The following is a 25,678-nucleotide window of genomic DNA, read 5'->3' as shown; positions in this document are numbered from 1 at the left end:
ACACGTGCCAGATTCTGCTCCACTGAAACACAGGAAACGGCTCTGAATGCGATCAGTCCACCTTCTGCCAGGCCTTATCGCTGTGCGTCAGTCAGAACTCACAATGCAACACGACGCTGAGCGCTGCTATCTGGTTCAACACGAAAAGACACAACAAGTGAAGAATGGAAAAACACCATGGCGCTGAAGATAAAAGGAAAGTGATGGCAGCCTTGAAAGGCTCTGCTCAGACACAATTGATCTCCAGAGTCAAACAACATCCTGGATCCTGGACCTCTGAGGTCCAGGAAAAAAATGGAATATTTGCTTTTCAGCCATTAAAGCTTCTTCGATGATTGTATTTGTTATTTGTAATGATGTTTATGTTAAATTTAGGTTATTTCTCCTTTTTTCTTTTTCATTTCATCAGTCTTGAACACATCCTTCTCTGTGGTCCAGCTGTCAGAACGAAGAGGCGGAGCATCAAGTCTGTCACATGACGACCCTGCCATAAATCGGAATGCAGTAGAGCCGACATACAGACGCGATCACAGGCAATGTGTCGGTTTTCACTTGGAGAACTTCTGGTGTTTAGATGATTGAAAAAAGATCTTTTTTTATGAGCTGAAGATCTGTGAAGGTCGGAGCGAGAATCGTTTTCTGAAGCACTTCTCTGGTTTCACCTGACGATCAAGATGTACTCTGAGATTTTTAAAATGTTTCTATTTTCAGTGGCTCTGGTGACCGTTGTCATGTAAACAGACAAACAAACCATGACAAAAGTCTTGTGTTTAACTCTGTGTCTGGTTTCTGGCTCCTGTGTCTGATTGCTCCCTGATGTGTTTCAGCCGTCTGTACGAAGACGGGCTGGATTTCTCTGTCTAAAGTGCTTCAGTGGCTCAGTCTGTGTTTCTGCTTTAACTGGCTTCAACACACCAGCAGAGATCTAATCCACAGTGCTTCATGTCTCTCATCCATCAGAAAACACCTTCAAAATCCACTAATAAAGGTGTAACGCCAATATAATTCTGCAGAGATATTCAGTGTGTGGGAGCTGATGTTCCTGGATGATCACAAGCTGCAGACATCAAAAAGAAAAAGCCTCCGGAGAGCAAAGTATTTATAATTCAGATGTGACTTCGTCAAGTGGTTGTCAGACATTTGGTCACAGGAGGTTTTTCTGAAACATCTTTCAGCAAAGTTTCTTTGAATGAGGAGGACGTCTCGCTCTTCTCTTCGCCTCCACCCTGAACTCCATCAGGTCAGTCTCTTTATTTTGCCATGCAATACCGGGAAAATACATTTAAACTGTTCTGAATTTCTAAAAGATCAGACAGAAAGCCATTAAGTAAATAACCTTTCGTGATAAAGGACATTTTACTGTGTTAGCTCCACTGGGTACCAGGGACTTTTTCTCAGAGGAAAGGCACAAAAATGTGATTAGAGTCAGTGGAAATGTGGCATTAAATTTCCAAAGTGTGTCTCACGGCCTTGTCTGGACTGCAGGTAACAAAGAGGGCCATGAGAGGTAAAGCGTGTAAACTGGGCCTCAGGACGACACTGCAGCCCATAACCTGAGGAAGAAACTCAGACTTGTGATCTTAAAAAGACTCGTTATTGATCTCAGTGCTTCAGTTGTCTTCTTCCTGGTTTGATCTATTTTAAATCAACACTCCCTCATTCCTGTTGCAGTCGGGGAACATCAGTCTAATCTCACTGAATCCCATGAGCTCCGTCTCTCAGAATCCGAACCTCCAGCCAGACCATAAACAGCTCGTAGCAGCTGAGCGACACACAAGCAGCCCTGTGTGGTTAGACATTGTGGCCCGAGGAGAGATTACTCCGGGTTAATTATAACCTCGCTACATTTGAGTGTTGCGCACCTGCTTTTTGAATAAGAATGACGGAGGACACAAACTGTTTGCATTTCTCAGTGGAAGGTCACAGAGGGGCGAGTTGGTTGTGGTGAGAGTGGAGTGAGGTGTGAAGTTCCTGAGTGTGTTTTGTGCAGGATGAAGGTCGCGCGGCTGACTTGGAGGCTTAGCAGCTCCCGCTCTCACTGCATCACATCACTGGAGGGTTACTCATCACAACCAGGGTCAGATTCCCACAGAGATCCACACCAGAGGCATGAAGGTGCCACTGCTGACCGATTCTGACGCTGTTTGGACCGTTTGGCCAGAAAAACACTCGGTTCAATGAGAACGGGGCAAAAATAACAATGATACATAACTTAACAGGAAGGTAAGCCTCTAACATCGTCTCGAAGAAAGGCAGAAACCAAAGTCAGACTCCTTGAACTGAACACACTCTAAGATTTTAACACACTGACACTTAACCTATCACCAACATGTAATAACGATAAATGTGAGAACAATATACTAAAAACATTAACAATGGGAGAACACAGACATTTTTATGGACAGAACACTGAGCTGGATTGTTATTATGGTGACTGTCAACTCCAAAACGTCCCAGGAGAACATGAAGTGGGACCAGGACCAGGAGAATATGGACCAAGACCTGAAGATTATGGACTGGGAGTCATGACTATGTACTGAGCATGTGCAGAAGCATTTTCTGGCTATTATATTTACTGCATGTGCAGTAGCAGCATTTCAGAGACGTTCCACCTTGGAATTTGTTTTCCAAAGGTTGTGTTTACAGTGGCTCCGAGCCCCAATGTCATTTGAACCTCAACCAACGTTTTTGTGTTTTCACTTTATAAAAGGCTGGAGTGTTTACTGGGCCACAGCTGAACACGCACCAAAAAAAGAACCGATGTAAAACTTGCAAAGGGCCAAAAACAGCAAATTGTGCACCGAAACGGCAGGATTTCTAACTCTACTATGAAGAGGCTGCGAAAAGAAATTATATTTATTTGTATTTTTGTTTCCTGATCTGGAGCGTCCTCACTTCTCGCGAGTTTTCACGAAGTCTCGCGTGATCTGAGCGCAGGCTCGGTGTCGTCCGGCTGTGGTCTGCTCGCTGAGCCGCTGTTAGCGCTCTTTACCGACATCAAAACGCTTTTTAGACGACCAACAAACCTCTCCGCTGCGCCAGAAATGACCTACGTGTCGATGAACCGACGCTCCGGCCTCCTGTAAGGGTGCAGCGGGTCCGCTTCGTGCTCCGAGTCCGTGCTCGGCGCGGCTGCTAGCGAGCTAGCGGCTAACAGGCGGTGGAAGCAGGAAGGAGGGCCGGAGGAGCGAGCAGGCAGCCCGGGCTCAAAGGTCCATCCAGGGCGGCAAACGCGCTCCGAACAGCCACTCGGGGGGAACCAGGAAAAGGTAACTTAATTTGATATCTGAGCCCGATTTCGCAGATCTAGTTAAATACAGATCGGTTCCAGTGGTTAAACCCGAAGCTTGCTTCATCGAGTTTACTAAGTTTTACTAAAGTAATAATTCCAGTTTTCTATTGATCCTCATTAATTTAACTAATAATTGGCTTTAAGAGTCTTCAAAACAGTGGAACATGTTCCTGCGGACATATATTCACTATTTGATTGAAAAACCTGACTGTAAATACCAATACTGTAGTTACATTACTTGCATTATAGCAGATTACATTTATTATAAATATTTTTGCTGTGTTTTTAACCACAGTGTTTGCTATGTCTTGAAATATTCATTCGCAAGGCCTTATTATGAGAAATATCTATGAAACATTAAACTACAGTACGTTAAAGTAGATTTAAAAGGTTGTTTTTGTTGGATTTTTTTGTATCCTAATCGCTAAAAACCTTCAGATCGGACGATTTGAGTGTAAATTTAAAATGTATTAATTTTAAATGTATAAATGCACCAACATGTATTACACGGTGACGTGTACTTTAGTACTACTTAATTACAGTCACAGGTCGAAGTAGGAGACATTTTGCAGGTTGTTTCTTGTAGCTGCGTTTCCTTGCTTTACCCTCAGTGTGACTGCCAGTCAGCATGCTTAACAACAATGTAACAGTAAAAGTAGCAGAAAATATTGGAAACGCGTATTAAAGTGGAGACACATTTTACCTGATTGCATTTGAAAGTATTTTTGGCACAAATCCATGAAGCTATGGCTGAAGTAGCAAAGTTGATTGTGTTAAGTAGTCGAACATGTTTTCCTTACAGGGAAGTAAAAACCAAAAGTGTCAACTGAATGCAGTCATGTGAGAACCTCAAGTACCTCTGAACATGTGCTTAAGTACTATTAAATTAATTTTTTTCACTCCTGACATTATAAAACGCCACCCAGCATGCTTGATGACTTCCTGAACTTGAGCATGTGCCCTGAGGCCCACGGTCCAGGATGTTAATTCACGTCTTTGTTCATGCAGTGAAGTTCATTCAAAATGTTTGAGTGTCGAGCCTCTACAACCAGCTGTGCTGGTTTTCAGAAAAAACTGAGATCTAGACATCATATAGAGCAGGTGTGTCAAACTTGAGGCCCGCGGGCCAAAGCGGTTACGGTCCACACATGGTCTCCTGCAGGCGGTGTTGGGTTCAGGTCCCGGGAGTCCTCCAGTTCACCGTTCAGGTTTTAAACATGAATGAAGTGTGTAGAAAGTGCCTTCGCGTGTTTTTGTGTTTTACAAGCGGCCGCACGCTGCCGCGAAATGGAAAACAGATGCAGATCTTCACTTCCTTTTTTTCTGCTTGGGTGCAGAACGGCGCTGCTCTGGGTGCATTCAGGTCTCTGATGCGGCTCCTGTAATTATTATTCAGAGCAGAATCAGAGGCGCTGCTGTCGTGAATATAAACTCCAGAATGTCCCCCTCAAGCTTTTTACACACACGGTGTGTGTTTGGTGTTTGGACGCTGACTTGCTCAGGACTTTCCTTTAAAATAGAGGTTAGAGTCTGCCATTAGACTGCAGAGATGCTCAGATCCATCTCAGGCTGTTTGAAAGTCATTGAAAGGTCAACTAATGTCTGTTATACCGATTAATTCATTCAGTTATGTATTTCTTTGTGTTTTGAAATCAAAACTTTAACTCCTTCTGAGAGGGTGCTCTGCCCTGAATCATCTAACACAGACCTAATAGGCTTACAAAGTCTGACTAAAACACTCATTTTAAGGCTGGTCAGTCTTTGTTTGACCCATAGTGACTGTTGCCAAGTCAAACATTACAGAACACGGACTCCTCGCAGCCTGCAGGGAAGCCGTTCCCTTTGTGATTTGACTGCAGTGTCTCTTCAGGGCATCGCAGCAGATGCAAATGCTTCGGGCTCCGCTGTCGAGGCGGCAGACGGACGCTCGTCTCTTCAGGACCTCTGAAGCAGCACTTCCTGCTGCTGCTGCATGAGAGGCTGAAGCTTCTGTGCAGATGTGTGCAGCAGTCACTGAGATTGAACACGACCAAACACCCACAAAACATGTTGAACAGTTCAGTTTGTTGTTTGCGGACGTTTTCAAAAGAAAACAAACCTTTTCTGGAAGCGGGGCAAAAACAATGTTTATAAAGCGCTCCGGCTCCATTGAAATGAGGGAAACACAGCTTTTCTGAAGCACTGCTGCTCGCCACCCACAGTGTCAGGACTCTCAGTCCAGATTCTCCTGGTCCAGCTTGATGGTCAGTGTTTGGTTTCATTACAAAAAACATACAGCACCAACTAGTGGCCCCATGTGTTAACTACATTGTTTTCAAAATGTTGCAGGATGAATGTGAAAGTTCCCTGAAACAAAAATTCAACAATGATGCCTTGGAGATTGTTTCTGAAAATATTATTGACATGTTGAGCCCTTCTTATTCTTTCATTCCAGTCTTCAGCACCTCGATGAGGCTTTAAATGCTGCTGAAAGAGAATTCTGACGACCGTTTGACACCAATAAAAGTGATATTTCTGCAGGATGTTTAGTAGTTTTGCGGATCTGTCACGCTCAGCCCTCTTCATAAATTGGGCCTTGAGTTGTTGCCGTTGGTGTCAGTTGAGTCTGCAGACGAAAACAGCCCTAATCTGTTGTTGTGGCAAAGCAGCAGCTGCGGCCTCCAAGAGCTCCGTCAATGCGGCACCTCTGAGACTCGTGGCTTCGCTCGGAGTCAAGGTTTTGTCAGAAATGCAGCTCAGACTTGATGTTCATCATGAGTCTCTCAGCTGCGTCTTTGATGATTTGTGGTTGGATTGTTGCTGATGGACGGCGCTGCTGGAGTCAGAGACTCTGAGGTTCAGGTCTGGTTCTGCAGTCTGGACCCGGTGTGTCCCCTGAGGCTCGGTCCCAGTTGGCCCGTGGGCCTGTTTACATGCTGCTCCAGCTGTTTGCCGCGGTCTGCGCACCACACTCGGTTATCCCCTTCAGATTTCCCCACCCCTCCACCCCCCCGACGGCTGAAGGTCAAAGTGGCCCGCAGGCTGGTGAAGGCGGCACGTATGCTCTCCAGTGTCGGACTGTCAGCAGCTCTCTCGCACTCCAGATTAACGATGGGAGGCTGTTCGCTCGGGCTTCCTGTTCCATCTCATAGCAACAAACCCAGAGAATAAATACAAACAAGTCAACAGCGGCTGTCCCTGCTCTGTCTTTCAAGGAAGGGAATCTCTGTCTGTCTGAACGCAGCCATGTCCAAGGCTCCGGACTCCCCGGCCCGGTCCCGCTCCAGGTCCAGGTCTCGTTCCCGGTCCAGGTCCTACTCCAGGTCTCGGTCCAGAAGCCACTCCCGCTCCCGGTCCAGGAAGCGTCGCTACAGGTAGGCCCGCCCACTTTCTGACTCACGCACACGTGGACCAATAGATGCACTGACACAGCGGCGTGGAGGTGGAGGGATCAGCCGGACCGGCCTTCAGGTCCGGGACCCGTGGCAGCATTGCAACACAGCATGTAAATGATTTCTGAAAGCAGGAAGTGAAAGCTGAAGCACCCCACCCCCACCCAAACCCCACCCCCCCTTTCTGGATTAGAGCTGATCGTAACTTGGATCAGCCTCTGTTTTTTTTTTATTGTTATTTCCCTCCTGGAGGAGACTCTGACCTGTGTGAATGAGTGTCTGTGTTTGTGTTTATGAGTGTGTGTGTGCGTGTGTGTGGCTGCTCAGCTCAGGACTCAGATCTGATGAGGCGCTGCGGCGGGTAAGAGGAGAAACGGTCCCGGCAGACGTTTGGATTTAGTGTTGATAAGATGTGCTTTAATCTCTCTTCTCATATCGATGTCTTTCTCACTCACGGCGTTTCAGTCAGCGTTGGTAATTCTAGCGTGGAACTCACATTGCCTCCTAAACTCCCAGACTTGTTTTCTTGTCAACTGAAATGAAAATGTGCTGCTCAGAAATCACCGTCAGTCATGTTGACGCAGCTCGTTGACAGTTGCTGATGTCAAATAATAATTTACTGTTTAAATGCATAAGATACCTGAAAAGGTTTAAAAATTAAATCCTCTGCTGTTTTCTCCTCTTGTGGAGTCATTTGTGACTCCAAGTAGAAAACCCTGACTTTATATTCGATGTAGAATCTTCTGGAACCTCATTTAAATGCTTGAAGTAACATTGAATGATCGATTGCTTTTAAACAAGTGGATGACATTGATGTAGTTACCTCTGGCGCGCTGATCCTGAATGGGGTGCAGACCTAGTGAGTCCTGAGCCGGTTCAGGATCTGGACTCTGCCGGTTCGGGGCCCTGGGTCTGGTCTCTGCAGGTTGAGTGACTGTAGTTGAGCAGTGGGTCTTTCAGGCCAGAGTTCATGGACCTTCTCTCTGAAACGAGCACATTTCTGGCTGACTCACTTTGTGAAATGTCTGGGCCAACACACTCTTCAATCATCTCACACACACACACACACACACACACACACACACACACACACACACACACACACACACACACCCTCACCCTGAAAGTAGTTCTTCTTGTCCTTTGTTCAGTTCTAGGTCTCGTTCCCGCTCTCGTTCACACTCTCCGTCCTACAGAAACTATCCGTCTCGGGACTACCAGAACAACCGGGGAGGCTTCAGGGGCTACAACCGGGGCTACCGCCGGCCGTACCACTACCGGGGCCGGGCCCGGGGCTACTACCAGCGCGGCCACTACCAGAACCGGGGCGGGGGCTACGGCTACAAGGGGAACTGGCAGGGCGGAGGAGGGGGAGGCGGCGGCGGCGGGGGCGGAGGGGGAGGCTGGCACGACCGCCAGGACCGCCAGGACCACCACGCCCACAGCCCCAGGAGGGGGCGCTCCCGCTCCCGCACGCCCAAGAAGCGCTCGGGCAGCCGGAGCCGCTCCCGCTACTCGGACCGCTCGTCCTCGGGGCCGTCCCGGCGCTCCCGCCGCTCCAGCTACTCCTCGCGCTCCCGCTCCTCCTCCCCCCGCCACCGCGGCAGCAAGAGCCGCCACGCCTCCAAGGACGCCAAGGAGAAGCCGGCGGAGGGCCAGGCTGAGAAGTCGGGCCAGGCCGCCGACGGCAGCGCCATCGAGAAGGCGTCCGGCGGGAAGTGGATCGACTTCGACGCCAGCCCCAAGCGCGGCACCCCGGACTCCAAGAAGGACGGCACGCCGTCCAGCTCCGACAGGAAGGGCGGGTGGAAGACCGTCGGCACGGCGACGCCCCCGCCTTCCAAGAGTCCCTCGAAGTCGCAGACGGCGGCGTTTGGCGGCTTCGGCTTCTTCCCCAAGGACGAGGACAAGTCTGCAGATAAGACGGTGATCTCTGCAGCCTTCAAAAAGTAGGTGTCCTGCCGTCGCTCTGCTTTTGGGGGGGCTTGAATGTGATCCTGCTGGAAGGTTTAACTAATCCTGGTCCTGAACGGGGGTTTGAGCTGAACCTGCTCTGCCTGGTTTACATTCAGGGGTCGTCCTCTTAAAGTCTCCATTTTACGTTAAACCGGCCTGAACACCGTCTCGTAGAAAATGTCAATTCACGGTTAAACCTTCAGGCCGCCGACGGTCCGGTGAGACGCTCGGCTCGTCCGGTGGCTTTCAGTCTGAGCTGTCGCTGAAGCTCCGCCCCTCGTCCGTTTCAGGTTCTTGGCCGAGAACAAGCAGAAGAAGCAGTCGGCCGATAAGGAGAACGGCCGAGACAAGGACCAGTCCGCGGACAGGGATTCGGAGAAGGGGGGAAAGTCTTCGGAGCACCTCAGCGTCTCCTCCGCCTCCTTCGGCGACTTCAAGGACGACAAGACCATGCCTTTCTTCGACGCCGGCGAGGAGGAGTTCCTCAAGTCTCACGGGCTGAAGGAGAGGGATCTGGACGACGACGACGGCGAGGACAAACCCGCCCTCACGTCTCGGGACATTTTCGGGAAGTGGGACGACGAGCCGTCGTATTCCACCTCGTACCCGTCCGCCAAGGAGAAGAGCCGCCGGGACGCCGAGGAGGCGGAGCCGGCCGACCACCTGGAGGAGGAGGTGTACCGCGGCCGCAAGCACACCTCCAAGAAGGAGGAGAAGGCCAAGAAGAAGGAGAAGAAGGAGCGCGAGAAGGCCCGCCGGAGCCCCTCCCCCCCCTCCACCTCCAGGGAGAAAGAGCGCCCCCTGTTCCCCGGGGCCTTCCCGCAGCGGGAGCGCTCGCCCGCCCAGCGCCTGTCGGCCTCCAGGGAGGACTTCGAGCTGAAAGTCGGCTCTGTAGACGAGAGGCCCAGGTACCTGCAGCCACACACACCGACACACACACTGACACAGGAAGTATCTAGGGCTGCGCGATATGACGGTAGAAACGATAAAAATTTGGCCACGGTAGAGATTTGCGCTCTGCCGTCATCTCACCTGATACAGTTTAGCTGCTACTACGTAAATAAAATGTGCGGAAACAATCGTTTCATTGAACATGTTCCAGCTTCTTCTGGCGCACAAACTGCCGGCTCTTTTTCTAACAGCATGCAGAGAGAGCATGCGCTTCCGGGCCCTTCTTCTTCTGTGGTGTTTGTGTAAAAATAAGGTTGAACATGCAAACAGCACACCTAGTGGCATGAAGTGTAAATGCAGGTGAATTGAACGACTGAAAAACCCATTCAGAAACACTTCAATTACAGGTTTTACACTGCAACATTTATACTGCGATATATACCGTTACCGTGAAGGGATTTAAATTATACCGTGATATGAGTTTTATGTCATGCCGCCCAGCCCTAGAAGTATCTCAGCAGTTGAAGAACTTCAGAAAACTGGTTTCTATTTTAACTCAATTCAAACGAAATGATTTAGAACGTCCATCACTTCTGCAGTCTCAGCCTGCGGCCTGCATGTTTTTCCGGACTGGCCCTGACAGCAGGGCTTCGAGGCTAATGCTAGCTCTCCAGCATGAGCCTCGATAGCTAGATGGCAGCATCGCTGATGTCTCAGTGTCGTGTCAATACTCTTTAAGAAAATCAGTGTTTTCTTTTACATTTTTTACCTTGAACTTGGCCAGTTTGGCCAGATTGGAGCCTCTTACGGGCCGGGTTTTGGCCCACGGGCCTAAGGTTTGACACCCTGGTTGAGGCTAAGCGAACAAAAATGTGAGTGAGATTAAATGGGTTTTCTCAGCAGAGAGGTGGGAGAGACTCTTCCTCCTCCTCCTCCTCCTCTGATGGAACATCCACGACTCATGTCAGTCGCCTCGCTCCTGTCCTCCGCAGCTCCTCGCTGTCCAAAGAGCGCCTCATGAACCCGGACCTGCTGAACCCCTCTAAGAAACACCCCGAGTTCCGCTCCATCTTCCAGCACATCCAGTCGGCGCAGCTGTGCCGCAGCCCGTCTGAGCTCTTCGCTCAGCACATCGTCTCCATCGTGCACTACATCAAAGGTAGGGCTCCGGTCCGGCCTGAAGGTAACGGAGGGGGGGTCCGGCTGTTTCCCAGAGGCCCCGTGACCCCGTGACCCCGTAACCCCGGCGTGTGCTCTGCCCGCAGCTCAACACTTCCCCTCCTCTGACATGACTTTAAGTGAGCGGTTTGCCATGTACCAAAGAAAAGCTGCAGAGGCAGAAATGATGAAGCCAAGGAAGAGTCCAGAAATCCACAGGTAAACGCCGCACTCCTCTGGAGCAGCCAGTCTTATTTTTTCCTTCGATGTCGATGATGAAGTTATTTTGAGCAAACCGCAGCCTGACTTTCCATCCAGCGGTGGCGTCTGTGCCGCGAATGACCTGTGCTTTGCCCCCCCCCCCAGGAGAATTGATGTCTCCCCCAGTGCCTTTAAGAGGCACTCTCACCTGTTTGAGGATTTGGACGAGACGAGCTACAAGGTGACGAGCCCTTTACGAATTTGACGTGTTGGGAACAAGCAGACGTGTCTCATCCAGAGCAGCAGTGTTCAGCTTTGTGCTTTTCTTTCAAAGGATGCATATTTCTAAATCAAAAGAGCCCCATTGTGTTTTATAAGTGCCGAGCGAGCCCCCCCAGCCTATGAGATATGGTTATTGATTGGGTATGTACGAGCCCACGAAAAAGGCTTAAAGGAAGTGAATTAAGATGCTGAGTCCGAGCCTCTCAAGGGACGCTTATCAGTGCCTTTACCTTGTAAGTATTTTCCTTGAAAAGAAAAAACAAACAAAAAAAAAAAAATCAAGCCACAGAACTGTGAAATTCAGTTTGTTTTGAATGAGCTACATGCATGAAACGCTCTGAACACGTACTTTAACTCCCAACACATACTGTATTCTGACTGCATTTCTCCTCACGACCACTAGAGGGAGCACAGTGCTAATGTTCACCTGTGGGTACTGCTTTTCTAACTCAACTGTGCTCCTTGAGTCTCCATGCATAAATTTACCCATCAGTCCTTGCGGCCGCCGCGCCCTGACGAGCGTCGTTTCTCCGCAGGACCCAAGTAAAAAGTTCAAAGGCGACGTGATGGACCTGCGCCTGGATATTGAGAGACGAAAGAGGTTCGCCGGGCGCGAGCGAGACTACAAGCGCGAGGGCGGCCGGAGCCCGAGCAGGGAGCGCTCCTCTGAGAAATCTGGGAAGCACCACAAGAAGTCCAAGTACGTCCCGGCCCGCGGCGCGGCGCATCGCGGCGTAAACAGCAGCTGGAAACGTGTGGGCCGATGCTCGGCCGGTCCGGCCGCTCTGCCATCCCTCCTCTCAGCTCCGCTCTCCGTCTCCCCCTGCAGGAAGGGAAAGAAGAAGCGCGACCGCTCTCCGTCCTCGTCCTCCTCCTCCTCCTCCCCGTCCCCCTACCCTCCCCCCTACAGGGGCAAGGAGTACCCGGGGGAGGGGCCGGAGCCCCCGGAGGAGGCCTTCGGCCACGCCCGCTACCCGCCGCGGGAATACGGCGGCCCCCGGGAATACGAGGGCCACAACCCGGAGCGCGGCCGAGGCCGCGGATTTGTAAGTGCCTGCCTTGGTCTCCTCCTGCTCTTCCTCTCCTCCTCCTCTTCCTCCTCCTTCTTCTGTGGTTTGTTGTCTCTGAGGTACTGACATCTCATCTCCTGCGATTCTCTGTCCTAATGGCGTTACAGTAGACCGCGCTTCTCTGCTCTGTTCCTTCCTCCTAATGCTAAGGAGCGTAATGTGGATGATGATGATGATGGTGATAATGATGATGATGATGATGATGATGGTGGTGGTGACTCTCTATCATACATAATCCATGCACTGCCTGGTTTCCTGAAGGTAACGTAGCTCCAGTCTGTGGAAACTCACCTCTGAACTAATGCCTGAGCTCCATCAGCTGGGCCTGTGTGTGTGTGCGCGTGTGTGTGTGCGCGTCTGTCTGTGTCTGTGTGTCTGGCGCTCTGAACCTGTGCTCCGTGTGTTCCAGTTCCCCCGGGTCAGAGGTCGAGGCTGGAACCGGGGAAACTATCCGGGCAACAACAGCAATGGGAACCCGGCCAATATGAACCCCCCGGTGCGCCCCCCCGAGGAGGAGTGGGACCCCGAGTACACCCCCAAGAGCAGGAAGTACTACCTGGTGAGGCCACGAACTGTGTGTGTGTGTGTGTGTGTGTGTGTGTGTGTGTGTGTGTGTGTGTGTGTGTGTGTGTGTGTAAAATTGGTTCAGTAAAGCTGAATGAGAATAATTCAGAACCCTGTGAAGTGTTTGTTGCAGTCGTCTTTCAGTACGTCTGCATTTCGCCAGTTACTCCATGACAGTAGCGTTTTCCGGTGTCCTCTGCTCAGCACGACGACCGTGACGGGGAGAAGACGTGGATGGACAACCGCGGGCGCGGCCGCGGCCTCTTCCCGGCCCGCCGCGGCCGCTTCGTGTACCGGAAGGGCGGCAGCAGCCCCAAGTGGACCCACGACATGTTCCAGGGCGGCGAGGAGGGCGAGCTGCCCGACGACGGCCTGGAGGCCGAGCACAAGGACATGAAGGGCGACGCCGCCAAGCCCTGAGCGCGGGGGAAGGGGGGCGGGGAAGGGGGGCGGGGCCACGGCCGAAACTCCGCTCTCATTGGTTCAGACATGCTGGCTCCAGGAGGCTCTGTGTTTCTCTAGTTTTCTTAAGGTTCGTTTTCTCTGCTAGAAAAGAAGCATTCGTGCCTTAGAAAGTCCCTGTTCAGAGGCACACACACACACACACACACACTCTGACACACACACTCACACACTGTCACTGCATGAGTTTGATTTGCTGCTTGGGACCAATCAGACGTGGGCTCAGGAGGTCAGCGCTTAAGACCAGGAAGTGGCCTCGCTGGATGTTCCCGTGTGTGTGTGTGTGTGTGTGTGTGTGTGTGTGTGTGTGTGTGTGTGTGTGTGTGTGTGTGTGTGTGTGTGTGTGTGTGTGTGTGTGTGTGTGTGTGTGTGTGTGTGTGTTCCCTCTTTGGTTTGTGGTTGTTTTTCATTTTTTTAAGTGTAGACGGTTTAAAAAAACAGCACCAGGTTAGCTGACTGCAGTTTCCTGTCACAGAACGTCTGTTTAGATTTTGATTAAAAGAAGAAAAGATGAATTTAAAGAAGACCTGAAGCGACTGTTGGAGGAGGAAGAGGAGGAGGAAGAGGAGGGGGAAGAGGAGGAGTGTTTGTGTCACTGTACATACTGCATGTCTTTAATCTCAGATCTTTTTTACTGTCCTCCAGAGCTCTGAAGTAATCGTCTTTTGATTTTCAATAAATCTTTCTTTGATTCAGGGAACTTCTCTGAGCCTCATTTCACAGGACTGTGCTTTGCCTGTCTCTCCCTCCGCCTGTCTCTCCCTCCGCCTGTCTCTCCTGTCTCTCCCTCCGCCTGTCTCTCCGCCTGTCTTTCTCTCCGCCTGTCTCTCCGCCTGTCTCTCCGCCTGTCTCTCTCTCCTCCTGTCTCTCCTCCTGTCTCTACCTCCGCCTGTCTCTCCGCCTGTTTCTCCCTCCGCCTGTCATTCTGCAGGAGTGTGATCTGACGTCGACATGCAGGTTGTGATTTCCAGATGCGTTCGCTGTAGCTGCGTTTTATAAGTTGTTTTCCTTCATCTGCAAGTCAGAGCATTTTGAATGCGTTGCCATGGAAACGGGGCCTTGACGACCATCTTCTGATCTCCTGAAACCGGATGTGAATCTGTAAGGATCGGTAATCAGACGGTGTTCATTGAAATAGTGTGAACTTGTGATTCGTTCTGCGGCTCACTGCCTCTTTCTGGAGTTACGCTCAGTGGACTATTGATGCATCTGGTGGCTCCGCCCCCAACGCGCCTTTTAACGTCACAACCGAAGAAGCCTCCTGACTCTTTATGAAGCGGTTTCTGTATCGATGAGTTCCTCCCGTTCTGGATTTACTCTCCGTCTCGGGGAGTTTGGTGATCCGGTGCTGCCTCAGCTTTTAAACTTAATTCTTCAGACACTTTTCAGCTTTCTGTTCATCTGAAGCCGTATATTCAAAGAATTCGTCTTGGTTCAAGTTCACAACGCCCATGGATGAGCAGTATTTTAAAATATTTTTTAGAATTTTGTTTTTTCCCCTCATTTTCCCTCATTTAACATAGTTTTGGTTTTTTTTTGAAACATAAATGAATGTATATGAAGAAAATGTAACGGGGAGCGTGCCACTTCCTGAACATCAGGCTGATCAGGAGTCTCGTCTCATTGTGCTTCTCCTGTTGTCCACTTGGTGGCAGCCAAACCTCAGCTTTCCGGACTTCTTCAGCCTGCTCCCATCATGCCTTTCAAGATGGCTTCACTTGTGTATCTCCTGGTCACGTGAGGTTGATCTTCCCGCCAACCACACCTGTCGTTAGTGACTCTCAGGTAAGGAGTGTCTGAACGCCATAACTGTCCACCATGCAGCTTTTAATGAACTCAAGTTTTCAGAAGGTCCCCCAGGACCGTGAGGGACACTGAGGTAGAGTTTGTAGACGAGTTCAAGAGTAAAACTGATGCGATAAGAAAGCTGCAGGTCATTTTTAAAACCTCTGAATGGTTGGCTTTACCTAGGACGATACTGGAGAGTTTCATTAGAGTCATTTAGACCTCAGTGTTTTTAATAACTAAATGCAAAATTTAGGGAAACAAGGTTTTATCCAGTTGATTTTTTTAAAATAAGATAAATGTTTTTTGAAACATATCAGTCTGGTTTTAGGACAAACGGTACTGACATCAGGTGCGATAGAGACGCTCAGAAACTTTCCATCTCTGAGCTTCTGGATCTCAGCGCCGCCACTGATAGTCGATCATCACGTCTTGTTTAACAGACTTGGAAACCTGATAGGACTGTCCTTCACTGGTTCAGTTCTTTTCTCACAGGTCGATGTTTTTATGTAAGTATGGATACCTGTTCCTCAGGAACCCATGAAATTAGTTTTGGGGTTCCCCAAGGCTCAATTTTAGGTCCCATTCTTTTTCATCTTTGCATGCTTCCTCTTGGGGACGACATCAGGAGACATGACATCAGTTTCCATAGCAACGCCGATGATACTCGGCTGTTCATGGCCGTGTCTCCTGCTGACTCGGGGACAGTAGACGCCCTTTCTAACTGTATCTCAGACATCAAGTCACGGATGGCAGTAAATATTCTGCAGCTCGACCAGAACGAGACTGGAGTTGATCGGTCCTGAAGGCCAGAGGGAGAGACTGTTACCGGCTCTGTGGGGTCTGTGTGTCGGACGCCTGGGCGTTCTCTTTGACTCTGAGTTGGATTTTATCCCCCATATTAAGAATGTAAGAAAAACAGGACTTTATCAGCTAATTTTAGCTTTTTTATCCTGTAAAGCATTTTGTGCTACATTATGTACGAAAAATGTTTTATAGATCAGAGAATCCGATAAAGATAAAGATAAAGTTTGATTTGATACACTGGGTCATTCGTGGAATTTTAACACATGCAAAATAAAAATAAAAATTGAAGTGTGAGCATCAGATTTGAATGTGCAATAGATTGTTTTAGGGAACAAAATTGTTGGTGACCTTTGAACTGTGAGACTGTTAGTCATACCAGCTTTCTCAAAACAGGAGTCCTGCTTTGGTTTTTTTTTTTTTTTTACCCACATTATTTTCAGTGTTAAAGTCAGATGGTTTTCAGGCAGAAGCTGGAAAGACACTTGGTTTTCGGATAAAACTTGAATTTCATCAAATCAAACTAACGCTGTAGATATCAGAGGATCTGGGACTGAGTGAGGAAGTCCTGCAGAGGGGAGATCTGCAGACTCCCAGAGTCTGGACAGATGTGAGTCCAGCAGGAGATGAATGTGGGAACAGAAGGAGAGGAAGTGACGGGGTCAAAGGGTCGAACTGGGACAGGCTGGAGCCTTTCTGTGGGAATCTGATGATTCCTGATGATCTGCTCTCAGACCGATTCCACTGCTTTAAAATTCCAGAGTCAAAATAAGAGCTAGTTTATATTCTCCCTCTGACTTTTACTTTCTGGACCCAGAAAACGTTGGACCCATGGGAACATTCTGCATCTCCTGAAGCCGTGAAGAAACAGCTGAGAGTAAAATCAAAGATTTTCATTTTCACCAATTAATTTGGACGGAAGAGTTGCGTCTCCTGAGCTGCACCGCAGTGATTACATCCTGTTGTCCAGCCATCATTTCACACATCCTGCCCTTTATACCAGAACCAGGACTCAAACCTGGGTTCCTCCACGCTGTCCAGACCAGCGCACCGCCGTGACAATGACTGGAAATACAGCTTAAAAACCACAGTGGTTTAATTCTTCACATTCCAGCAGTTAGTAAAGACAAATATCCACAAGCATTGAAACAGGATGGAAGCCCCAAGAGTCCAAAAGTCAATAAATAGATGAGAAAAGATGAAGGGAAGAAATGCAACGTGAGACACTGATCAGACCGAACATATTGATCACCGATGGACCGACTGAGTCGAGACTCCTGTTAGTAGGAGAATAAATGGAAATTACATTGAATTTTATTCCTTTGACAGAAGGTTTTGATTCATTTTGACGTTTTGGAGAAGTCACTCCTTTTCAATCTCAGATTCGTGGCTTCATCATCCCCAAAAAAATGTTTTTAAGAAGTTAGTCTGGACGACTTCGTCGTCTTTACGTCTTCAGATGAACAGAACGCTTCCAGACCAAACGCTGCAGTTCCGCCGGGAGCCATCGGGGGCAGCGTTAGATTAGAAGTGATTATCTCCAGGAGCAGACCTCAAACCGTCTTATTCAAAACAAATTCTTATTAGGATATCAGAAGTACTTCAGAGGAGTGATAGTTTAGAGGGGGTCAGATGACTGGATCTATAACCTCCGCCCGCCTCGCTACGACTCCCTACCCATCAATTCCATCCATCAGTATCAGGCCGGGGTCGGGTTCTGCTCCCTGAAGCTTTCTCTAAATGATTTATTGACATATAAATGTCATTCTGACAAACGGACTCTGGCCTCTTGGCTTTAGAGGTAAAATAACTGAAACCCTAGGATGAAGGTGAAAACCTGGACACTGCTAGAAACAGAAGATTGAGCAAAACGCCTTTAAGAGTCAAAACAGCCAAAGAAGCAGCTCAAGCAACGAAAAAGGCTGCAAACATTCTTTTTTCAGAAAAAAAAAAAGTTAAGATAACGACTGTAAAAAAAAAAATTAAAATGGCGAAACAAGTAAAAAATGCTGAAGTAATTGAAACTACATGTCAGTGACTACAGAAACAGGAAGTCTGTTCTCTCTGTTACTCTGAGTCACCGTCGACATGTTCTCAGTGGCATCTCACTGAATGAGAAAAAAAACATGTTCCTTTAACGTATTTCTATTTGGAAAACAAATGTCAGAAGCTGTGAGGAATTTCACTCAAAAGCTGAGTGAAACACAAAAACCAGTCTTTTACGCAAAGGGGGAAACCAGGAGCAGGTTCTCTCTTCCTACGTCCACCAGAGGGCGCCGCGCTCATTTAAGACTCAAGAAGAAGAGTTGGCGTCACACGCCGCTGGAGGAACCCTCAGCATTGCCCCCGTCAGACGCCCGGCGGTACTGCAGCCGCTAGCTTCCGGGAGCCGTGGCTCGTGAGCCGGCCTCAGTGGCGCTGGCCTCGCTCCAGGGTTCCCGGTCCGACGGTTCCTCGTCCGATGGTTCCGGTTCCGGTGAACAGGACGTCCGGTTGCCCGTTCCTCCAGATCTCCCTGACGATGCGCTCGCGCTCCTCCAGCCGCCGTGCCTTCTCCAGCTCTTCGGCGGAGGAGAACACGTTGACGCTCCGCAGGGTTCCGTCCGCCGGAGGGCGCCACTCCACCACCGCTGCCGCCTCCTCTTCGTCCTCCTCGTCCTCGTCCTCGTCCTCGTCCTCCTCGCTGGACTCCTTCAGCTGCCTCCTCTCCGGGGACGGCGGCGCCCCGCGGGGCCGGCGGGCCCTGCAGGTGATGCTGGCCACCAGGAGGCAGAGCGCCATCAGCAGGCCGAAGCAGACGCCCATCATGAAGTAGAGCGCGAAGCTCTCTGGGTTCGCTGAAAAACACACATTCAACCCATCAAACTCACACACTCCGATACTGTTCCAGAAACATAGGCTAACTTAGTGTAGCTCCGATGCTAATGCTAACGATTAACGATCCTGTTCCTGTTGCTGCTAGCGTGCAGTTCCAGCCCGTCCCCGTCCCTGTTCGAGTCTGAGTCTGTCTGGTTTCCGTCCCGTCCTGTGTGCCCCCCCCCCCCCCTGCCCGGGATGGTGGCCTCGTTGTGTGCCAGGAGGCGCACGTTGAGAGGGGGGTACTGTCACACCCTGTGCCCCTGCGGCCATGTGGGGGCGCTCGGGCCCTGTTTTGTTTGTCTGCCCTCATGTTCAGCCTCCCTCGTTACCGCCCTAATGGGTTGCACCTGTCCCTATGTATAAGCCCTGCTCTCCTGGTGTGTCTCGTTGGTTCCCTGTGTGTGTCCTGGCCCGCCCCAACTCCTTCCTGAATCCTGCGTTCCTGTATCCCTGCGTTCCTGTTCCTGAATCCTCCGTTCCTGCATCCCTGCGTTCCTGTATCCCTGCGTTCCTGTATCCCTGCGTTCCTGTATCCCTGCGTTCCTGTTCCTGAATCCTCCGTTCCTGTATCCCTGCGTTCATGTATCCCTCCGTTCCTGTATCCCTGCGTTCCTGTATCCCTGCGTTCCTGTTCCTGCAAATAAAGGACTTTCTGAGCGCCACCTGGCTGCCTGCGCGTGGGTCCTTCCATCCCGCACCCATGACATAGTTGAACAGAATTTGTGTGTTTTTGACTGATTTTAGCGGCGCTGTGTTTTCATGCTAACTCACATCACTGCTAACCTGTTTTATGGTAAAAACTTGACGGTTGTGATTTCATGCAAATTTTTATGTTTCAATGTAAACTTGTTTTATATTTTTATATTAACTTTGTTATTGTTAACGTTACACTTGTGTTGTACGGCTAAGTTTTACTTCAGTAGTCGCTTACATTTTTAACTTGTTAAACCAACTTTTTAAATGCTGATTGAATTTTATGATTCAGTAGAAATTCAGTTTTTATGCTAAGGTAACTATTACGTTGTTTTCCTGCTGAGTCTCATACGTCAATGCTAATCTGAATTTTGTTTTTATAAAACTAACTCAATATTTCTAACTTCATGGGGAATTTTTATATTTCACTGCAAATGTCAATTTTGTTTTCAGGCTAATTTCAATTTTGTTTCTAAGCTACCTTTTATACAGAGCTGTTAACATGTTTTCATTGTTTTAAACATAACAGTAAGTTTAAATTTTTATTAGCTTTTTTTAATACTGAATTTAGTTTTTTCATGTAAATTGAATTTAATTAATCAGAACTAATTAAGTTTTGTATTTTAGTTTTCACAATAAGTAAAAAATGTCATAATTAATCAAAATATTTGCTTTTTAAAATACACTCTAATGTTAACCTGAGTTTTGTCTTTTGCAGTTTTTATAGTTTGTGTACAATCTTTATCTTCTGAGGATCTTTTTTAACTGAGCGAAGTTAATTTATGCTTTATCAGATTTAGCATGTGAACCTTTTCCACCTCGCCTGAGCGCCTTTTCTCCATCTGGGGCCCCGATGGGGTCCCCGGCCTCGTGTTGGGTCCCTCGCCGTTACCTTTTATTTACCTTTGATGTGAGCGTAGGTGGCCATGCTGTTGCTGAGCAGCTCCATGTCTCGTTTCACCGGCTCCATCTTGAGGGGGGTTCAAACACCCGACAGCATCGCCCCTCAACACCGTCCACTGCCGCACCGCGCCGAGGCCGGTCCTGCAGGACGCACACAGGCGGAGCCACGTGAGGTCAAAGGTCACCAGAGGGGCACATCCTGTTCGTCAGAAGTGTTTTATGTTGATGCCTTGGGGGGGCGGCGGCGTGTCGGACCCTCAGAGACCCTCTGGGACTGTTTCTATCTGCTTTCCGGCTGTTTCGCTCGGAGAAAGTGACCCGTCAGACTCACCATGTGACTCTGGAGGAGATTCAACCGAAGGGGCGGCGATTCGGGAAGAGAGTCAAGTTTTAGTGCAGAAAGAAAACAAAGGAAACGGTAAAGCTAACGAGCCGCTGGCGCCAAACTGGTTTTCAAAAAGTTGTGTTTTCAGTGGCTCCGCACTCCGTTGTCATGTGAACACAATGAAAGTTCCCCGTCGTCACTAGAACACGTGGAACAGGTCCTGAGTTCTTCTGTTTCAGAAAACCTGCAGGAGAAAACTCTCAAAAAGATGTAATCTGGAGAAAACTTGAGTCAGATGTGTCTGCTGTTCATGTCTCAAAGGTCAGACTTTAATGATGGAAAACAAACAGTGGTGGACTCGATCTGCGCTGAGACCAAATTGCCCTCTTATGTAGTTCAGGTCTGGGGGCAGTTAATGGAGGGTGCAGTTCTCAGTAGTCGGCCTCCGAACCAGAGACTGGAGCTTTAATTAGGCCTAAAACAAATAAAGAAGCGGCGCTGCCGAGGGGGCGCGGGGTCTGCCAGGAGTCACCCAGATAGGGATCAGGGCGGGGGAACCGTGAGGAACCGCGAGGAGCATGAGGAACACGCTCCCCGGGGAGGCGGACGGCACTCCCACGCTCTCCGACCGCAGGGAGGAAACGTCCGCCGTCACTGGCACTGTGGAAAACTGAGGTCCTGATCACATGACGGTGCCAACGGAAAAGCTTTGGCTGCATGTTGGGCGATGCGCCAACTAGTGGCCCAACATGCTCACTACATGGTTTGCAAAATTTTTTCTGAATACGCATTTGATTGGAAAGATTGACAGAAGAAGCAACAGTTAGCTTTACTTTTAGATTTAAAACAAGACTTGATACTGAAGACTGAACCGACTGTTAGCAAGAAAATGCTACATTTTTGTACTCGTGACCATTTTAGACAACATTTGAAACATTTTAAAGCAATCACCACGATAACAAGCCGTAGCTCAGACGGTAACGAATGAAAGGGTTGTTTTGGGAATATAAACAGGACGGTCATGTTTGAAAATAATGTCAATTATGTCTTTTGTTCAGCTGCTTCTTGAGCTCTGGAACGCTGGCCCATCGGGATGGTGAAAACGCCGTATGGACGCCGCCGTAGAGCAGCTGTGAGCTCAGGTAAGCACGAACTCATTGAATATTAAGACATTGAAAAGTTGAAAACTGCACAGTTTCATCACTTTCATCTAATGTTGATCGGTGATGATCGTTGATAATGGTGTTTAAACGACAGATGAAAAAATAAATCTGAAATATGAAGCTACAGATCACAACACTTAGCATCAGTTAGCTTTGTCACATGAAGTTTTAATCACAGATTTTTGCAATGAGTCAGAATATATGTGGCATAAAAATATGTTGTGATAATGTCTATTATGGATTTTAATCAGTCGACTAAAGAGCAGTCAGAAATCCACTAATAAATCGACTTATATCCACATTAAAGGTAAAAATTAAGGTAAATATATTTGTTAATAACTTCATTTAGCTGTAAAAGAAGGTTTAGTTGCTCTCCAATGGAAGTGTGGATCTCACGAGCTTCTGCTCTTTACAGTGAAGCTCAGATTATAAGAAGCTACAGTCACATTTATGACGACGGTCTGTACATCGTGTCTTTCTCTGGAACTGAAAAGGGAAGGCGGTGACCGGTGAGTATTTCTGGAGAAATGAAGTGCTGTGATGTTGATTTGAAGGCAGCTTGGTGACGTTTAAAAGCCGAAGACGCAGACGCGGATTTTTAAAGAAGTCGCTTTGATTCACAGAATTTAAATATAGACTGAAACGACTCAAAGTATTGTATGTGTTCTTCTTTTCTTTTCTTGTTGCTCTTTGTGGTTGTCATGTGAAGCTGGAACCGCTTCAGACGCCAGACGACGAACGTCTGGAGGAGACGGATTTAACACCCAGACCGGTCCAATAACTGTACATGTCCAGCAGCTGTGTGAACCCCCATAAACTCAACTCCCACTCAACCCCCCCCCCCAAACACACACACACACACACTTCCTGTTCAGATAATCCAGCTGCAGTCACAAAGATGTAATCTGAAACCTCTGCTGGTCCACAGGGGAGAAACCGTTAAAGTGACCACAACGAGGTGAAACTGATGTGAGAACCCTGTTTAAGAGCGACGAAGCCCAGAAGCCTCTGTCCCTGTTCTTCTGAGACCAGACCGGGCCAGACCAGACCGATAATCCCTCCTGCTGGTCCCGGGTCAGACCCGGAGACTCTCCTCAGCTGACTGGTGAACCTCCACAGGGATTTGTACTCTCAAAACCCAGAACTCCTGGACCCTGGAAGGTTCTTCCTCCAGACCTGAAGGGGGCGTCTTTCTCCTTGAGAGACTCAGACTTGAAGGATCCACATTGAAACCATTTCGCACCCGAAAGCTAAATGTTGGGGTCACGCTCCCAGGAGGACAACATCATGTACGTAAAGCAGACGATGAAGAACTGGTTGTTGGAGGTGTAAACATTCGCCTTGAACAAGTCCAACTTGACGCCGGGTTTATGGATCTCACATCGATGGCCTCACTGGAGGTCTGAGGATCTCCGGCCCAGCTGAGCTGGACCCCTGGAATCTCCTCAAAGCCACTTCTGGTGGTTCTCCTTAGACCCTGTCCTTGAGTTAGAGCGTGGTGTTTGTCCTGGGCAGTCCGTGAACAGCTCAGAACTCCAGTAGCTTCTCGCCTCTTGGGTTCAGACTGGACCGTGGGTGTCTGTGCCAACATGAAGTGGTCCAGCAAGACCACGGAGTCTTCATGGGTAACCTCACCCACTGCACAGGGAGCAAAGCCAAACCACTTCCAGCCGGGACCTCCGGACTTCCTGTCTTCTCCCAGCGGTCAGACTCTTGACTTCCCACTGACTCAGAAGATGTTTGATCCATCGCCTTCCCTCTTCGGGAAGAGCTCAGTCCGGTGCCTGGAGGAGTCCCAGAGACCCGAACCTCAGCAAGAAAGACGTGAAGGGTTTGGATCACGGTCGACCTCGTTTACACGACAGCGCTTCAAGTGAAAACGAATCGACACAACGACGTTCTGAAAAAGACGACGTTAGCTCATGGAAGGAAAATATTGTTCTTATTGTTGATCTACTGAGCATGTGCAGAAGAACTGTTTACGATGAGCGTGGAGAACAGGACCAGGACCGGGAGCCTGGGCGTTTCCAGAAAGTGTCGTTTTTGACCGTTTATAAGATGATGGAGTCTGGATGTTTTCAGAGGCTCTGAGCTCCGTTGTGTATCAAAAAAAAAAAAAACAAAACAAAAAAACATCAGCAAAATGTTTACGTTTTTCACTTCAGATCGTTGCTGTTACAGATTTGTCCACTTGGCCGACCCGACCCGGAGTGTTTAATCCAAAAGCAAAGCTGCAGATCCCTGAATCACAGAGTCCATTATGCCACAGAAGCGAGAGAGGACGTTCTCCAGCAGATCATATGTCAGATGTCTATGTTTTAATATTCAAATTAGTTTTTTTTCTGTTAAAACTAGATAAAACTGTTTAAAACACATTTCACAAACTCCAAAATGTCAAAATATTCAAAATCATAGCATTTGTGAGGAACAATTAGTTTGAAAAGACAGACGCTGAAGATGTTTCAGTACAAATTTACAATACAGAGACTTTGATGGTTTGTGGTCATTTCATAAAAAGTTCTAATAAACTCTGTTTAATAGTTCTGAGCAGAGGGCGAGATGCAGGAATCTGAAGTTTCAGGGAGCAGTTTTAAAGGAGAAAGCAGAAAAAACACGAACGTACTCACTTTGCTTGAGGATGAAGTTACAGCGTCGCCACCACCGAGCTCCCTGGGAGAGAAACTGAAGGTCCCATCTCTGAGTCAGACTGAGGGCTGTGCTGGGACGATCACTCCCTCTCATCCCTCCAACAGGAAGTGCTGCCTGGGGACCTGACTTCAGAATAAAAGAGCCCTGTGAGTGAGAGCTGCACCACAGCACAGCCTCTCCCTCCGAGCTCCGAGCTCTGTTCTCTGTGTCGGAGTCCAGGGTGGAACAGGAAACGTCTCCCGGGCCGAGCTGCTGCTGAGGCTGCACTGAGCGCTTTGTGTCTCATAATCCCCCGAAGAGGGCGGTGAAGGTGTGAAATATGTATTTTAGGGGAGGAGTTTCCAAACATTAGCAGCTGAAAAGGCTTTTGGAGAACAGGAGCAAGACTTTTAGGAGGAAGATGCTCTATAATCTGGATGTTAGAGGAGGAAGATGCTCTATCTAGGTGCTAGTAGAGGAAGATGCTCTATAACCTGGATATTGGAGGACAAAGATGCTTTCTAATCTGATGTTAGGAGGAATATGCTCTATAATCTGGAGGTTATTGGAAGAAGATGCTCTATAATCTGATGTTAGAGGAGGATGCTCTATAATCTGGATATTAGAGGAGGAAGATGCTCTATAATCTTAATAACTGGTTCAGTGTTTTACCAGGAACATTTTAAAGCAGAGGCATGGTGAGGTGGGAATCAAACCGCGGGCCCCAGCAGTGTGAGCTCTCCCGGCCGGTCCACTGTCGTCCAGGCTTGTTTTCCCGGTGAGTGTTTGTCAGCTGCTATTCTCAGAGCCGTGGGGTTTGAGGGCAGCAGAGAGCCGTCATTATGCGGCTGAATCACTCCTGAACAACACGTCTGAGTCAGGCCGACCTCTTCCTGACGCTGCCCAGCAATAACATTCCCTCTGCAGATTCCTCACATTCCCCCCTGCGTGTGTGTGTGTGTGTGTGTGTGAGGACAGCACTCTCCAAGCTAAACACACTCTTCCTTTCAGCAGACTTTCCACACTCCCATCCGGCTGCCGGCGCAGGGATGCTGCTTGTTTTCCTGATTCCACACTCACTCATGTTTTCTTCACTTTCCTGAAAAGCTTCATGGTGAATTCTAGTTTTTATCAAACTTTTTATCCACCTGTTTGATTGAATCAGGAATAAAGAGGTGATCAGATTTATCAATCATCTATTTTCACTTCTTATGTAACACTGAGAAAATTTTTCAAAATTCTATTTGGTATCTCAAAGTCTGGATTTAACT

The 25,678-nt window shown here is 48.6% G+C and overlaps 2 protein-coding genes across 4 annotated transcripts; one reads left to right on the top strand and one right to left on the bottom strand.

Moving 5' to 3' along the window:
* The first annotated feature begins 2,938 nt into the window (after positions 1-2,938).
* thrap3b (thyroid hormone receptor associated protein 3b) lies at positions 2,939-13,947 on the top strand. 2 transcript variants are annotated; one of them, XM_030120233.1, is made up of 11 exons: positions 2,939-3,269; positions 6,487-6,645; positions 7,860-8,612; positions 8,910-9,527; positions 10,503-10,669; positions 10,776-10,887; positions 11,035-11,110; positions 11,688-11,851; positions 11,981-12,197; positions 12,631-12,780; positions 12,990-13,947. In XM_030120233.1, the coding sequence occupies exons 2-11, from the start codon at positions 6,518-6,520 to the stop codon at positions 13,203-13,205; spliced, it is 2,601 nt and encodes an 866-aa protein (XP_029976093.1). In that variant the 5' UTR covers positions 2,939-3,269; positions 6,487-6,517; the 3' UTR covers positions 13,206-13,947. The 2 variants fall into 2 exon arrangements, with proteins under 2 accessions (XP_029976093.1, XP_029976091.1); XM_030120231.1 differs by having other exon boundaries at positions 7,815-8,612.
* Positions 13,948-16,826: 2,879 nt separating this feature from the next.
* Positions 16,827-24,563, bottom strand: eva1bb (eva-1 homolog Bb (C. elegans)). Of its 2 annotated transcripts, none has more exons than XM_030082204.1 (3): positions 24,407-24,563; positions 20,292-20,432; positions 16,827-18,673 (listed from the first exon to the last, which is right to left on the bottom strand). In XM_030082204.1, the coding sequence occupies exons 2-3, from the start codon at positions 20,356-20,358 to the stop codon at positions 18,246-18,248; spliced, it is 495 nt and encodes a 164-aa protein (XP_029938064.1). In that variant the 5' UTR covers positions 20,359-20,432; positions 24,407-24,563; the 3' UTR covers positions 16,827-18,245. The 2 variants fall into 2 exon arrangements, with proteins under 2 accessions (XP_029938064.1, XP_029938065.1); XM_030082205.1 differs by having other exon boundaries at positions 24,403-24,561.
* Positions 24,564-25,678: the final 1,115 nt, after the last annotated feature.

Source organism: Salarias fasciatus, chromosome 22, assembly GCF_902148845.1.
Source record: "Salarias fasciatus chromosome 22, fSalaFa1.1, whole genome shotgun sequence".
Classification (NCBI taxonomy): Eukaryota; Metazoa; Chordata; class Actinopteri; order Blenniiformes; family Blenniidae; genus Salarias; species Salarias fasciatus.
This window is presented reverse-complemented; position numbering and strand designations above follow the sequence as displayed.

Coding starts and splice junctions, on each gene's coding strand:
- thrap3b (XM_030120231.1), top strand. CDS start 6,518: ATGTCCAAGGCTCCGGACTCCCCGGCCCGGTCCCGCTCCAGGTCCAGG. Junction 10,670..10,775: donor CATCGTGCACTACATCAAAG/GTAGGGCTCCGG, acceptor CTCTGCCCGCAG/CTCAACACTTCCCCTCCTCT. Junction 11,111..11,687: donor TGGACGAGACGAGCTACAAG/GTGACGAGCCCT, acceptor GTTTCTCCGCAG/GACCCAAGTAAAAAGTTCAA.
- eva1bb (XM_030082204.1), bottom strand. CDS start 20,358: ATGGAGCCGGTGAAACGAGACATGGAGCTGCTCAGCAACAGCATGGCC. Junction 18,674..20,291: donor CACCTACGCTCACATCAAAG/GTAAATAAAAGG, acceptor TGTGTTTTTCAG/CGAACCCAGAGAGCTTCGCG.